The sequence below is a fragment of the Mauremys mutica genome, chromosome 10, assembly GCF_020497125.1.
Source record: "Mauremys mutica isolate MM-2020 ecotype Southern chromosome 10, ASM2049712v1, whole genome shotgun sequence".
In the NCBI taxonomy this organism is placed as follows: domain Eukaryota; kingdom Metazoa; phylum Chordata; order Testudines; family Geoemydidae; genus Mauremys; species Mauremys mutica.
Genome location: NC_059081.1, coordinates 15,242,449 through 15,258,662, shown reverse-complemented (window position 1 = coordinate 15,258,662; position 16,214 = coordinate 15,242,449). Strand labels below are relative to the sequence as shown.

Genomic DNA, 16,214 nt, shown 5'->3' with positions numbered 1-16,214 from the left:
CTAATTTTGTTCTTAGTGTATCAACTGTTGGATTACTGAACCGCCAGTGTCTTTCATGCAACTTCATGAAAGATCAGTGCACATACTTCAGTGCAAAGTTTAGTCCTATGAACAAGCATTTTTTACTACATTGTAAAGGTAAGTCAAATATATTGTTCACAATAATAAATATTTAAAATAGTGCTTTATTTGTGTATATCCTATATTAACATCATCTTCCGGTTGGGGTGATTTAGACCCTAATCTAGCAACAAGCTCAATTGCTAGGTCCATGAAGGCACAGGCTTCCCCTGTGCAGAGCTCATTGGAGTTATGGAGCCTAAGATCATTTTTGTAAAAATGTATAATTAGTAGCTCCTGTGCTCCTGGCCTTTTAAAACTCCTTGTATCCTTTTAGGAAGGAATGGATTGTTTGATGATGTTGTTATTATAATAATAATAATTAATTTTATTTTGCAGTCATTAAAATTCACACTACAGGGCAGGGACTGTGGAAATGTGGAATTTTAAAGTGACGCTATTGTAATTCCTAACAATAGTTATTTGACAAATAAATTACTCTTTGCAATATATATAGGTGTTTGGATTGATCCTATGCAATTAATTCCAGATCATAACTAAAGACTTGCTTTATATAAACATTAATTTATTAATATGCAGGTGTGTTTAGACATGAATGTATTTACCAAAAGTATGGTCTTGTTCAATCCACGTTAACAGCTCTTTTTATTAACGGAATGTCAAAGACCTGCACTTGTGTATTTATTATTAGCTGTATTCCAGTAGAGCAAATTGCTCCAACCTGTATTCAGGCCCCATTGTATTAGGCATTATACAAACACAGAGTAAGAGACACCCGCTGTCCTGAAAGTTTTACGATCTAGATCCAGACAAGACTCTGCAATAGATGTAAAGAAGCAGTAGGCAAGAGTCATGGAAAGGAGATGAGAGGACAGAACATGTATTATTATAAGCTAGTGACAGGGACTAGTAGGCCCCCAATCCTGAAATTAGTAGCAGATTGGGGCTAGGGTTGCCAACCCTCCTGGTTTCTCTGGGAGACTCCCATAATCGGGCTCTATCTCCCAGAGGCTACTGAAGCCAAACCGAGAGATTTTAGGCCACAAAAAGTCCGGCGGCGCAGCAGGGCTGAGGCAGGTTCCCTACCTTCCCTGGTTCCACTCTGCTCCCAGAAGCAGACAGCGTGTTCCCCTGACCCTTGGGGGAGGCAAGGGGCTCTGCATGCTGGCCCTGCCTGCAGACACCACCTCCGCAGCTCCCATTGGCTGCAGTTCCTGGCTGATGGGAGTGGCAGAGTCGGCACTTGAGGCGAGGGCAGGGCATGGAGTCCCCTGGCTTCCCCCATGGACCACAGGGATGTGCCGGCCACTTCCGGGAGCACTGCCGGACCAGGGCAGGTAGGGAGCTTGCCTTAGCCCTGCTGCACCGCTGACCGAGGTCAGCACCGCCTGGCCGGAGCCTGCACCCCTCACCCCCTCCTGCACCTCAACTCCCTGCCCCAGCCTGCACAGAAACTCCCTCCTAGAGCCCACACCCCCTCCTGCACCTCTACCCCAGCCCAGAGCCCCTTCCTGCACCCAAAGTCCCTCCCAGAACCCACACCCCACGCCCCCTCCGGAACCCCACCCCCCTGCCCCAGGCTCAGCCTTGAGCCCCCTCCCACATTCCAAACTCCTCAGCCCCATCCCAGAGCCCGCACCCCCTCCTGCACCCCAACCCTCTGCCACAGCCCAGTGACAGTGAGTGTGGGTGGGGGAGAGCGAGCGACGGAGGGAGGGGGGATGGAGTGAGCGAGCGGGACCTCGGGCAGGGGTGAGGCAAGGGGTGTTTGGGTTTGTGTGATTAGACAGTTGGCCACCCTAGGTGGGGCCTACATTTTTATGAGCACCTGTTTTGCTGCCCATCCAGCAGCAGGTAGAAAATGATAGAATACAGCCATCCAACAACACATTTGAACACTCCACTTCTTTGCATGTACATCTACTTCTCTCTGCAACTGTGTATTTCTGTTTCACAAAAAAAAATCCATTCGGTTTGAAAATAGACTAGAAAATGCATAGTGACTAAAACAAGGGGTATTTTCATACAGACACCTGTAAATAAATAAACACACATGGTCATCATTCAGGGCAACTGAACTTGTGCTTCCCCTCAGTGGTCTAGCAAGGACATTCACTCTCAGGTTTCCAGCTCCCCACCCATTGCCTTTCTTGGGTGGAGACCCATGTCTTACTCCCTCTGGCCAGGGTCTTTCCAGGCTGCACAGTTCCCTGTCTTCACTGTGTTATTCTCGACAGAGACAGGCTGGCCAAGCACAGTTGTTTGCTTTCTCCTCAGAAACCGATACTAGAGTAATTGTCAACAGTTAAAAGTTACCACCCAGTTCTTTTTATGAAAGCCTATCTTATTCTTAAGATAAAAGCATTACAGAGAAAACATGGGTTAAGCAGTGTTCTCCCTGATTAATTCTTGATTGGGAGACGACCTAGGCAGTCCCGGGGTGCTGCAGGAAGTGGTATGAGCAAGTCAGCAAGGGGTTTCTTACTTCTGAGTCAGTACTGAACCACTGCCAGGTGCCAGGAGGTGCTAGGCTCGGTTGCTTTTGTTCTTATTATGTTTTAGTAAAATGTATTTAATGTGGAATTATTTATTTGTACATTTGAAATGAGAATGACCTTAATTCTCTAGGTATAATTCTCTGGAGCAGGGGGCTTGGGTAACAGCAATCAGTCTCAGGAAGTCCACAGGTTCAGACCCTCAGGCAGGGGACGAACACAAGGCACACAGTCTATCAGTGTAAGCCCAGGCCCTCTGGAGCAGGGGGATTGGGTAACAGCAATCAGTCTCAGGAAGTCCACAGGTTCAGACCCTCAGGCAGGGGACGAACACAAGGCACACAGTCTATCAGTGTAAGCCCAGGCCCTCAATTAGGGCGGGGCAGCACAACAGCAGTTCTACGCCCAGATCCTTACAGCAGGAGCTGGGCAACACCAGTTCAATATAAAACCCAGGCCCTCTGGATCAGGGGGCTGGGTACCAACAGTTTACTACAGCAGTTCAGTTTAGGCCTCAGGTCCTTGCCTCAGGAGCTGAGCAACTACACAGTCAGTAAGCCCAGACTCTCTGGTCAGGGCGGGGCAACAACCCATAATCCACAGGACTCAGGTCCTGACGTCAGGGGCTGAGCAACGACAGCAATTCAGGTTAGTGCAGGCGTCTGTCTGCGTTGGGGTGAGGGGGAGACTGCCACCCGTGAGTGGGGTGGCAGGGGGGACACAGGCCCACCCACTCCACTGTGTCCCAGCCCGGGGCCCTATTAGCGGCTAGCACGGCCGCTGGTCAGTGGGGTCCTGACCAAAACACACCGACATGGGCACCTCGGTGCCTATAGCCTGACAGGGGTCGGCTATCCCCGGGCTACAGTCCATTTCCCCCTCTATGGGTACCTGCTCCTCGGTCGCCGTGAGTTCGGACCAGTCCATCGGCAGGGGGTCTGCAGGACCAGGGCTTGGGGGCAGGTCCGGCAACTCCTGCGGGAAGTCCCGGCCCGGCTGCCTCCGATGGCTCCTCCGGATAACAGCAGGGCGGAAGCGGCGGCGGCGGCTCCTCCTCGTACCGGACGGGAGGAAGTCCTAGCGGCTGCTCCGGGTTCCGATCCCGGGGAAGTTCCGCGGGTTCCTCATCGTACTGGGCGCGGGGCAGTGGGGGCCAGTCCGGATCGCCGCCTCGGGTCCTGAAGGGTTCCCAGTCTGGAGCTCCCGCCGGCACGTCTGCTCGCGGCGGTGGCTGGCTCCTGACTGAGCTCTGGCGTTCTCCTTTTCTACTTCCTGTTCCGCCCCTTGACTTCTGGGGGGCGGGGACAGGAAGTGGTGGCTCAGCCCAGCTGGGCTTCTGGGAGGGAGCGCCCTCTGCTGGACAGGAGGGGAGCCACACCGACTCGCTACAGGGCACAACATTTCTAAGGTGTCAGAGTCAGCAGCACAGTTCAGCAACAGAAGCTTTTCTCTTGTTTACTTACAAGAGTTTGAAGTAAACCAACACATACGCACATTCTAAAACAAACAAAAGGCCCTGCTAAAACTGCAACAAAAACACATCTCGGCTAACTCTTTGCGGGCTGCTGGGTTAACTTGATCCTTACAAGCTTCAGTTCTTTCACCTTCTGTTCACCTATGAGCACTTTTTATAGTCTAACTTCTACTTCCTGTTTGCCTCAGTCAGTATCACTGTCTCATTATCCCATCCCTTTTCATCTCCTGAGCACCTCCAGAGACTTGAATGAAGAATTAATTCCCAGTTTGCTATAACTAGTGTTGAGCTGGTATCCTGTCAGATTTTCCTTGTGTTTATTTGTTTATAAACTTTCCTGTGGTGCTCCTTGATGAGTGATGGAAAAAATACCTGATTTTTTGTTCAATTGCAGTATCAGAAAAATGGTGGGAAATAATCATTTAGGTCAATCCAAAGTTAAATTGTTTCTATTTTTTGGAAAACTGAAAAGTAAAATAATAATAATTTCAGGTCAAACAAAATGTTTTGGTTTCTGAGCTCTTCAAAAGGTATTTTAATTTTTAAATAAAATGGAAATAAATTTTGAAACTAAAAGACATTTCAAATGAAAAAATCGAAATGCTTTATTTTAAAAACATCAGTACTAAACATTGAGATTCTTTTCTGAATTTTTGGTTGGTTGGTTGCGCTTTTTTAGTAAATTGCCCAAAGTCCCGCTGGAAGTTATTAGCAAATCCAAGAAGAGAACCTAGATCTCCTGAGTTCTGTTCCTTAACACAAGACCTTCTTACCTTCTTTTTTGTCTCTTTCCTGTTTTAGAATGTATTTTTTAGACAAATATGCCATGTGCAGTGGTTAAAACCATTGCCCCCTTTTCACCCTTTTTATCTCTTTGTCCTTTTAAACTGTAAACTCTTCAGAGAAGGGACTGCAGATCAGATTCTGCTGTCGATTACACCACTCAAGATCATGAGTAATTTAAGTCTGTGAAGCTGCTTGAGTTCCACACCAGGCTAGTTGACAGCAGAATTTAGTCCCATGTCTTCCTGCTTATTTACAGAGCATCTACTCTATACTCGTCCTGGTGCTTTCTGACGCTGGGCACTATTGCAATATAGTAAATAATACTTCAATATATTAACCTACATTTAATTGTGATACCTAAAAAGTGGATACCAAAAGAGTTTCTTGATTATGGAACTATTTGGAATTATATGATATTTTTACTGCACTTTTGTAGATTTGCATCAGAAAGTGATTTTTGTCATCTCTGTGTTCACCTTCCTTCAAATACTGCGATCTTTGCTATTTGTTGAAGTTCAGAGCAGCTCATAAACAGTTTCTACTTTAATTATGTTTTGTACTTTTCTCCCTCTACAAAAATAGGACCAGGCGTTCCAGTTGTTAGCATGCACACTACAAGTAACCCTGGAAGTAAGTAAGCACCATTCCACAGGAATTCCTTATTGTAATCTTTGTTTTAACATAAGTAAAAGAAAAAAATATGCAATTCATTTCCATAAACCTGTCTTAATTACATTCTAGCAATAAACATGGCTGGAAGTGATAAGAGAAAAAAATAATCAAGTGACTAGAACATTCCCAGGATTTCTCAGATACATGTTAGGCTAGATGCATATCTTTCATCTACTATTTACACTTGAGTTAATTAGGTGGCAGGATGTTCTTCATCCCTTTCACTCACTATGTAAATTATGTTTCTATTATGGAATGTCTTCTGTAGTCTTAAAAATGTTTTTAAAGTTATAATCCAATTATTGTGGATTAAAGTACAGACCTCCAAGGGTTGATCGTCAAATTTAACTTACATACAATGAACCAAGTACTGCTCTTAGTATACTGGTGCAAATCCAGAGTGCCTTCACTGATATTTTAAATAGGAATTCCAAGAATTTAGTTTTGTGAGATCAGGTCCATTACCTCTACATTTCAGATTTTGCTGATTATGCTGTCTGCTGTGGTCCTTTGCTGCTCCCTGGCTGATTTGCTGCTCTGACAATGCAAACCAGCCACAGACATCAGGTAGTGTAGCGCCACCATAGCAGCAATTATTGCCAGCCCCTCCAGTCCCACCCAGCATTCCTCCACCCTGGCAACCTACAGCACAGGCACCTGGCACTAATTAAAGCAACCTCAAGAGGTTCTAAACTTGTGCTGGAGGTGCAGGCTGCTGCACGTTATTGCCCAGATCCCAGGGCTACAAAGGTGGCATGAAGCCATCTTTGTCCACCTTCCTCTAGTCTGGGCCAACCAAAGCTCAGCCACAGCGGAGGATCTGGCCCTACATCTTCAAAATGTCATGCTGATCAGATCTTTCAAATACGTAATAGAGATACAGCATGTTGAGAACTATCCCAGTCCCTAATTAAGGAAAAGCTAACAACTGCCCTTTCTCCTTCATATTTTCAATATTACTGTTTATTGTAGTTGTCAAACTCTATACTGCAGAAACCCTAAAAGGGATCCAGGGGCTAAGTATATCACTCAGTGTAAATTCATTAACTTCAGTGGAGCTGCTCAGTATTTATGAGAGCAAAATTTGGCTCTTTGTGATTTGTTTCTAAAATTCCCATTTGTGAGAAAACAAAGCATAAATGTGAGTGGGATTTATGTAGAACATTATGGAAGAAGACAAGGCAGTAGGTCTAGAGAGAGAGAGTGCTTACCATTAACAACAACAACAACAAAAACCCTAATAATGAGATACATTATTTGTAATGTTTCAGTGCAAGATTAGATAATCCCTCTCTTTTAATAAAAGAATGAGTGTGATTAAAGATTACTTCAAATTATTATATCCTAACACTATAATTATAACATTTTGGTTGACTGCCCAGAATTAACATTCTAGTTAGATTATCCCCTGTTGCCCTAAATGAGGATATATGATTTCAAACATCCACATTAAGGGAGTGAGATTGGAGGATAAAAAAGATGCAAAATTGTTGTTTCAAATCTGGCTTTGGCTTTTATGCCAAATTGTGCCCTGGCTCCTCACTGAAGTGTGGGAGAGGGAGGAATACAGAAAGGTAGTGACCAAGGAAAGGTGTTCTGGGTCATTTTCTTGCACTGGACAGACAGGTGCTAAGGATAGCAAGCTCCTTACTCCTGCTGGTGATAGGTGCATCATGTGCTCTCTCAGTCCTAGTCCACTGCTTACTGTCAGGCATCCATTTTGGCATGGACTGTATGCCTGCCTTCTTGTAAACACAGAACATTGCTCAGCATAGTAGCGTCTCCCGTACAACCATCCACACTCCCATTATGTATCAGGTATGCTAATATCTAATATATGCATTGTGCCTGGGTCCTAAATGGAGTGGGTAATGAAGGTTAGAGACTGGGTATTTCTCTTTCCTCCTACCACCTGCCATGCACCACAAGGCAAAATTTAGCCCTTGATGTTTAATGGAGACAAAACTTGTTGAAGCCAGAACAGACAAGAGAAAATCATTAATTCTCCCTTGCACATTGTGAAGTAAGCTGGTAGTTTGGCTTTTGAGTTCCAAAGTAGGTACGTTATAAAATTTGTTTAAAGAAAGAAATTATAAAATGGTTTAACATTGTATATCTGTTTATTTTTCTTTAATTATTGGTATCTTGATTTCTCTCTTGAATGGTGATTCATTGTATCTTTTCTACCCTGATTCCTCCTGTTTTTTTCCAACAGAATTTTACATATTGGAAGATAATGCTGTGTTGAAAGAAACTATTTTAAAGAAAAAGATTTTCCGGACAGAAATTAAAATGCTTCACATTGAGGATTATGGTAATTTTAGCAAAATGTTCCTTTAACACAGAAAAAACTTTCTTCAAATCTTACTATTTTGCGTCTGTGTAACTTCCTGCCTTTAATGGTTTGCTCTTTTCTTAAAAGAACTTCCTTTACAGTTGTCATTCCCAAAGGATTTCACAGATCGAAACCAGTATGCTGTTCTGTTAATAATGTAAGTATCTAGTTAGGGTTACTAAAAATAATAAAAGTAGATAAATGGGGGTATAAAGAGAGGATTTATTTCTGTATTTTCAGTTGTAAAATATATGTCTGAGGGGAGTGAGTGTAGGAAAATATCACTTTCCTTATAACACAGCTTTTGAGTTGGTAAACTAAAAGCTTTGTTATCAGGAAGATGCTGTTTTCTGTCTTGTCTAATAAAAAACCTGTTTTGTGAGATTTTCAATATAAACATGGTTCAAGTTATCAATAGCTATATGTGTATCAATAGCTATATATATCTAGCCCAGATCTTCACTTGGTGTAATCTCAAGTAGCTCCACTGGCTTCAATGGAGCCATGCATGTTTACATCAGCGGAGATACTGTAAGGTTTTTTTTGTATATTTTTTTCTTTTATCACTGATAGTCATAGCTACTGCCTAGAAGTCAGTTAAGACTTCTAGAGCCCAACTGCTTTGGGAATAGCAGAGAGAAGATAAAATCCTGGAGCACCAGTGGCTGGAGACATTATGGGCTTGATCCACTGCCCACCAAAGTCAGTGGAAAGACTATGGGAGGACAGATGCACTCCCTGGTAGCCCATGCTACACCAATAGAAATAAAGTAGCTGTTTCTTTCAGAGCCAGCCTCCTTCTGCTTACTCGTGCACAGGATGTGTGCGCATGGGGAGGGAAGCAGGGCCATGATCACACCTCCAACCCACCCTGATATGTCAGCGGTGATCAATATCTCTATCAGCATTAGCCACCCTCCATTTTTGCGCAGGGAGTGAGGGCTATAGTGTTAAGGCTGTAGTGTTATGTCCAGGAGAGCTAAGGTAAGGGTTCTCATTACACACAATCTCCTTTCTCCATATACCCACACTGGAGCAGACATAATTTGTCCCTGTATTTCTAATTAGACATATTTGTTTTTCTCACATCTCAGTGGTTACTAACTCTTTTATCATTGGTAAAATGCACATAAAGTGCACATAATACTACGTACTGCAATTTCCTCATGGAGGAACACAGTAAAATGGTCATAAAAGAGCTCCCCTTCTTGCCTTAGAACACTCGGTCTCTGGGATCCATCCTGATGTTTTCAGGACCCCAGGCATATATTCTCCCTTGGAGCTGCACAAACTGGGTTTCAAATTCTGGTTAACAAACATGGAAGCCATGTGTCTAATGCCTGTATTATACCACTTGCACGCAGCATTTACAGCCTTGTATCATTTACAATCTTGGGATAGATTTTCCATCAGTACTGTGTGTAGGGAATTAACAATGTGACGCCTATTAAAATGAATGGAGGGGTACACAGCTAAATCCCTATGCAGCGTATTGAAAATGTAATCCCTGATGAGCACTAGGACAGGATACATTAAACTAGTGTCTACTGCTTAATGAAAAATCTCCAAAGATACTTTTAGTTATACACACAAGGCCTAATTTGCAAGCATGAGCCTCTAAATAAGTTGTCCAGAATTCCTGCACTTGAGCATTCAGATCGGTTCTTATGCATTAGTAGGTAAACAGGCAGTAAGTGCTAATTTCAATGTCCAATATGTCATTTGAACATTCCATTTAAGTGCCTACATTTGAAAACTGGGCTCCTGGACTATCTGTCAGTTAGACTAGTGGTTGCATCTCTCTTTTTAATGGCTGATGTAAAATGTGACCTCTTCTTCAGAGAGTAGAGGATAGACATATATTTATATATAGAGAGAGAGAGTGTATACTTGCTAGTGCATATGATTGAGCACATTTATATTATAGGCAGTTGTTCTTGGGGGGTCAAAGGGTAAACTCATTTGACACCAGAACAATTGGTATCATATGGCGTTACAAAAACTTTTTTTTCTGTAAATAAGAGAACTCAGGACTTTCATGTAACTTGCTTAAAAAGTGACTTACAAAAAGCTGAGTAAATAAATATTCTTCAACATATATTTAATTCGTGTGCTGCAAGTTAATACAAATTTCAGGAGGGCAAAAGAGAAGGTGCTACTATGACTGAGCATTATTCACACATATAAAGACAGATGTCTGGAGAGAGTATTAATTTTTTTTTCCCCAGAAGTTTCAGCATCCAAGAGCGGTACTGAGGCAGGGTTTGAGTTCTAGATTTGCATGGTATCAGGGTTAGAGATCTATAGGTCTCCAGTGAACAGGCTGTCAGTGATACCTTAATGTGACCAGATAGTTATGCCTATAAATGATTATTTGGTGGTGTTTGCAAATGGGAGGGAAAGGACCTTAGCAACAAATAGAAATGTTTACCTCTGGAATATTGAATTTCTGCTTCTCTTCAGTGAATCCCCTTCTTTTGCAGCGCTGAATTTTCAGTTAGTGTTAACAGAAGTTATTTTTATAAATCTCTTTACATGATAATGAAAAATCAATACTGAAAATCTGACAGAAAAGACCTTTTCTAACTCATCTAATGTGACTCACCTCTCCCACCACCTGAAGAGAAAGGGGTGATATTTCTGAGTCCAGTTTGCTACAAACTCTACACTGAGGTCACCAAATTAATCTCTTTTTAGAATTAGAGATTACCCAAAATGGGACCTGAGAATGCTGAAGTCAATGTAGATTCTGTCTGTGAGACCATTGCAGGACTGAGCCCAGGGGTTTCATACAGACTTTGGATAGCTCCAGTCTCTGAGGCAAGGTGTGGTTGGAAGCCTGTGTGCAAACTAGGTATTTTGTCCATCCAAACAACCTCAAAATTGACATCTTGCTTCTTTTCATTACCAGAAGTACCACCTCCAAAAAGCAGTACTGTACTTCCAGGAAGGACATCAGGCTGTTTCAGGTAACACTGATTGGCTGATTGTGTGATGTCATTTCCCAGACATTCTACCTTCTGAAAGTGGTACTTCTGTGGCTGACTTAGGGTCACTTTGTCCCTTCTGCACACATATTAGGAGTGTGCATACAGTGGTTATTTTAGTGGTAGGTCCCCAGAGGAACCATTAATGCTCCTGAACAGCCACACTTATCTCCTTGTGCATGGTCTCAAAGGGGTGATCTAACTACCAAGCCGCCTAGGAACTGAAAGGGGAAAAAAGGAATGTTCACTGTAGTCCTCAATAACAATGGCTAGTGTTATCTCTTTCTATCTGTTTCTTTGCAAAGCAAATGACTTCTCTGGTACTGATCCAGTTTGAATGACTGAGATGTCATTAGAATTATATTTTCTCTGTAGATATAAACCGGTTTAAAGTGTTTATATCAACAGGATTGCAGTATACAAGTGAATTTAGGAAAAGGGGAAGGAAAGAAAGGATGGGGAAAGGAGCAGTTGAGAGAGAAGGCAAGAGTTGGCTGATTTATTGTATCTCTAGGGCCAAGGTTTCAGCAAGTTTAGATGCACAATTAAGTGCACACAGGATGCTGATGTTTCACAGTCTTCCCACTCGCCCCCCGATCTGTACTTCAGCCATTGGGCTGTAGCAGTCTCTACAAAGCAGCTCCATGGTTTCTGCAGGGGATTATAGCCCTGCATGTTATGCATGTGCCCGGTACCTGATCCAGCTATTCTTAGGCCTGGTCTACACTAGGATCTTAAATCGAATTTAGCAGCGTTAATTCGAACTAATCGCTCAACCGTCCACACCAGGAAGCCATTTAATTCGAACTAGGGGGCTCCTTAGTTCGAATTTGGTACTCCACCCCGACAGGTGGAGTAACGCTAAATTCGCACTTGCTAGCTCGAATTAGGCTAGGTGTGGATGCAAATCGAACTTAGTAGCTCCGGGAGCTATCCCACAGTGCACCACTCTGTTGACGCTCTGGACAGCAGTCGGAGCTTGGATTCTCTGACCAGCCACACAGGAAATGACCCGGGAAAATTTGAATTCATTTTCCTGTCTGGGCACTTTGAATCTGACGTCCTGGCTGGACATCGGGGCGAGCTCCGCAGCACCTGCAACGATGCAGAGCTCTCCAGCAGAGGAGTCAGCCCAATGCAAGAATAGAAAGAGATCCCCAGCATGGACAGACCGGGAAGTCCAGGATCTGATCGCTGTGTGGGGCGAGGAGTCTGTGCTGTCGGAGCTGCGCTCCAACAAGCGTAATGCAAAGACCTTCGAGAAGGTCTCCCAAGCCATGACACAGAAAGGATACAGCCGGGATGCGATGCAGTGCCGCGTGAAAGTCAAGGACCTGAGGCAAGGCTATCAAAAAGTCAGAGCGGCAAACGGACGCTCCGGAGCACAGCCCCAGACATGCCGCTTCTACGAGGCACTGCATGCCATTCTCGGTGGGTCTGCCACCACTGTCCCACCACTGACCGTGGACTCAGTGGATGGCATAGTGAGCCAGGACAGTTCCTACTCGATGTTCGCCGATGGGCAAGACGACGAAGGGTCCGTGGAGGAAGGCGCAGGCGACAGCGAACACAATGCCGCTTTCCCTGACAGCCAGGATCTGTTCCTCACCCTCACAGAGATCCCCTACCAACCCTCACCGGCCGTGAACCCGGACTCAGAGTCAGGGGAAGGATCAGGCGGTAAGTCGTATAAACAAGAAAATATTTATTTGCTCGAAAACATGTATACCAAAAATATAAATTCTATCTATAAATACTATATCTAAAACTTTTTAAAGGGAAACTAAACGAACAGTAGGTCTACACAGATTGGGATGGAACAATAGTCCTCCATGGACAATTCCACAAATGCTTCAAACAGTTCCTCAAATACCCTCCGCAGGAGGTTTCGAGGAAGAGGTGCCCTATTTGGTCCTCCGGTGAAGCTCACTCTTCCACGCCACGACATCCTCAGATACAGGGGAACCATCGCCTCTACCAGCATGGCCGCGTAGGGTCCCGGTCGGTGAAGTGCTTCCCTTAACATCCTTTCTTTCTGCACTCGAGAGACACGCCTCAGGGTAATCTCGTTACTGAAGTGCTGCATCTAATTAGGGCAATTAGCGAATAGTTACTGTTCTTAATGGTTTACTTATACTTTGCATAACAAAGCCCCGCGCTTAGCAGCCACGTGCTGTAGGCCACACAGGAAAAGCATACATTGATCTTTCCCCTGCAGTGTCGGGAGTGGCTGCAAAAGGGTCATAGTATCTGATTTCCAGATTGCCGTTAGCACGACGGCACAGCTATCCGTTAACTGATAAGCATAATGTACTGTAAGGCTTACCAGGACTCTCTGCTAGAGGGATTCTGCTGTCTCTCCCGACTTCTCCGCTCTCCTGTGCAATGGCGCAGCCAATCAGAGCGTAGGCCAAAATGTTGTGCTTCTCTGGAGACCACGTGACACTTGTTGTCCGGTACGGTCTTCTTCATGGAAATTGACTAGACGGTGTTCACTGTTCGCGAAAATGTATCTGTACAAGGAAATCACTAACTTTCCCCATCACACAGCTTCGGGTCCTTCCCGGACTGCCCAGGCATCCCCCTCGCAGAGACTGGCAATGATTAGACGGCGAAAGAAGAAGACTAGGGACGACATGTTCGCTGAACTGATGGTCTGCTCCCGAGCAGAGGCTGCAGAGCAGAAACACTGGAGGGAGACCCTATGTGAGCAGCATCGCACACTCATGGAACGTGAGGATAGGTGGCGGCAGGAAGACCAGCAGACCACCCAAACGCTACTTGGTCTCATGAAGGAACAAACGGACACGCTTCGTCGCCTTGTTGATGTCCTGCAGGACCACAGGCTGGAGGACAGGGCCCCCCTGCAGTGTCTCTGCAATCGCCCTCACCAGCCAAGAAGTCCTGGCCCCCCCTCACCCAAAAGTACAAGACGGAGGGGTGGTAGAGGACGTGAGAACTGTCACTGAACCAGAGCAGAGCGGCCGTGTACCCCGCACTTCTCACGTTAGAAATTTGTAGAAGTGCTTCCCTTATAGGCTCAGCCAGTCCCAAATCCAAGGTTCATCCCCCCACTGTTTATTAGATTAATAAAAGCTGTTTGCTGTTAATCACTGTTTCCGTCATGTCTTTCCTGTCAGAGGATTTTTCGGTGTATGGGGTGGACAGGGGTTTCATACTTGCACGGTATAGCCTACAGTACCAGGGTACAGACTTGGGGAAAGGATCAACTGCGGGGCACACACACACTGCAGTCAGTAGGCACCAGGGTCATTCTGTGTTGTGTATGCTGCCCCTGTTCATTTCGTAATGTGTATAATTGTCCAGGGTCCTAGCGCCTGTCACGCCATTACTGTGAAGGCAGGCTGCCCTTACGATGCACTTGCAACGGATCCACGAGCCTATCCGCTGCCCTGAGCCCCAACCAGAGCCCTCATCCACGGACAGATAGTCACCCTTCTCCCACACCCATCACCCCTTCCCACGCAGAAACCTGCAGCCCACTGCCGTCATCCAAACCCCTATGCAAAGAAGGCACCACTCGCCCCTTCCTGCAAACCCTCCCCTTCATGCAGAACCACTGTCATCCGTCCCCCACCCCAGAGACCTATGTAGGAGCAGGAGGATGTCAGTCCTCTATGGAGGAAGCGGTCTGTACGTCAGTGCACACCGTGCCCAGCACAGTATGCGTCCATGTCTCAACACCAGAACAGAAATGCAAAGTAAAAGAAAGATTTATTAATAATGAGTGTAACAATTACTTTGCTTAAAAACGTGCTTTGGAAGTGGGGGAAACTTGGAGAACAAGGCATGTAGCCGCAGATCCAAATCGACACAAACTGACACAGGCCCAGGGTCAGTTTCTCTTGAAAGCAAGTGGAGAGTCATAGGTTACCCTGATCTCCGAGGAAACTTGCTTTCAAAGCCTCCCGGATACAGAGCGCTTCCCGCTGGGATATTCTCTCGGCACGGGTGTCTGGCTGAGCGTAAACTGCAGCCAGGCGATTTGCCTCAACCTCCCATCCGGACAAAAAGGCCTCGCCCTTGCTCTCACACAGATTGTGCAGCACACAGCAAGCAGCAATAACTACGGGGATATTCTTTTCGCTGATGTCCGAGCGAGTGAGTAAGCTCCGCCATCTCCCCTTGAGACGTCCGAAAGCACACTCCACCACCATTCTGCACTTGCTTAGCCGGTAGTTGAAGAGTTCCTTCTCACTGTCCAGGGCGCCTGTATAGGGCTTCATGAGCCAGGGCATTAGCGGGTAGGCTGGGTCCCCGAGGATCACTGTAGGCATCTGCACATCCCCAACCGTTATTTTGTGGTCCGGGAAGAAAGTACCTGCCTGGAGGAGTCTAAAGAGACCAGAGCTCCTGAACACACGCGCGTCATGAACCTTGCCCGCCCACCCGACGTTGATGTTGGTAAAACGTCCCCTATGGTCCACTAGTCCTTGCAGCACCATGGAAAAGTAGCCCTTTCGGTTAATGTACTCGCTGGCCTGGTGGGCCGGTGCCAGGATAGGGATGTGAGTCCCATCTATAGCCCCACCGCAGTTTGGGAATCCCATCGCGGCGAAGCCGTCTATGATGACCTGAACGTTTCCCAGGTTCACTACCTTTGAGAGCAGTTGCTCAACGATTGCGTGGGCTACTTGCATCACAGCAACCCCCACGGTAGATTTGCCCACGCCAAAGTGGTTCGCTACTGACCGGTAGCTGTCTGGCGTGGCAAGTTTCCAGAGGGCTATGGCCACTCGCTTCTGCACACTCAGGGCTGCTCGCATCCGGGTGTCCTGGCGCTTCAGGGCAGGGGACAGCAAGTCACAGAGTTCAAGGAAAGTGCCCTTACGCATCCTGAAGTTTCGCAGCCACTCTGTGTCATCCCAGACCTGCAGCACTATGCGGTCCCACCAGTCCGTGCTTGTTTCCCGGGCCCAGAATCGCCGTTCCACACCATGAACTTGACCCATTGCCACCATGATCTCCACTGCCCGGCGTACCCTGCTTTGTGAGAGGTCTGCGCCACTCTCCTCACCGCGCTGCCGGAGCCTCCTCGCCCGATTTCTCAGTAGCTGACTGTTGCACAGGTGGACGATAAGGTGCGAGGAGTTGACAACGGCCATAAGTGCAGCGATGATCGCAGCGGGCTCCATGCTCGCAGTGCTGTGGCGTCCGCGCTGTAACCGACCAGAAAAGTGCGCGAACAGATTTCCCGCCGGCGCTTTCAGGGAGGGAGGGCGTTTGTGAGTGACGGTTGAATGATGACAGTTACCCAAAACCACCCTCGACACATTTTTCCCCCAGCAGGCATTGCGAGCTCTACCCAGCATTCCAATGGGCAGCGGGGAGTGCGGGAACTGTGGGATAGCTTCCCACAGTGC

At 46.1% G+C, this 16,214-nt stretch overlaps 1 protein-coding gene across 3 annotated transcripts in view; it reads left to right on the top strand.

Annotated features, from left to right (window-relative positions):
* The window catches only part of DPP10 (dipeptidyl peptidase like 10), a 416,863-nt gene that overhangs the window by 378,147 nt on the left and 22,502 nt on the right, over positions 1-16,214 (top strand). For all 3 annotated transcript variants that reach the window (XM_045032139.1, XM_045032140.1, XM_045032141.1), the window contains 4 exons: positions 17-138; positions 5,419-5,466; positions 7,724-7,822; positions 7,931-8,000. In XM_045032139.1, coding sequence (XP_044888074.1) covers positions 17-138; positions 5,419-5,466; positions 7,724-7,822; positions 7,931-8,000 — 339 coding nt within the window. The remainder of the gene's footprint in view (positions 1-16; positions 139-5,418; positions 5,467-7,723; positions 7,823-7,930; positions 8,001-16,214) is intronic.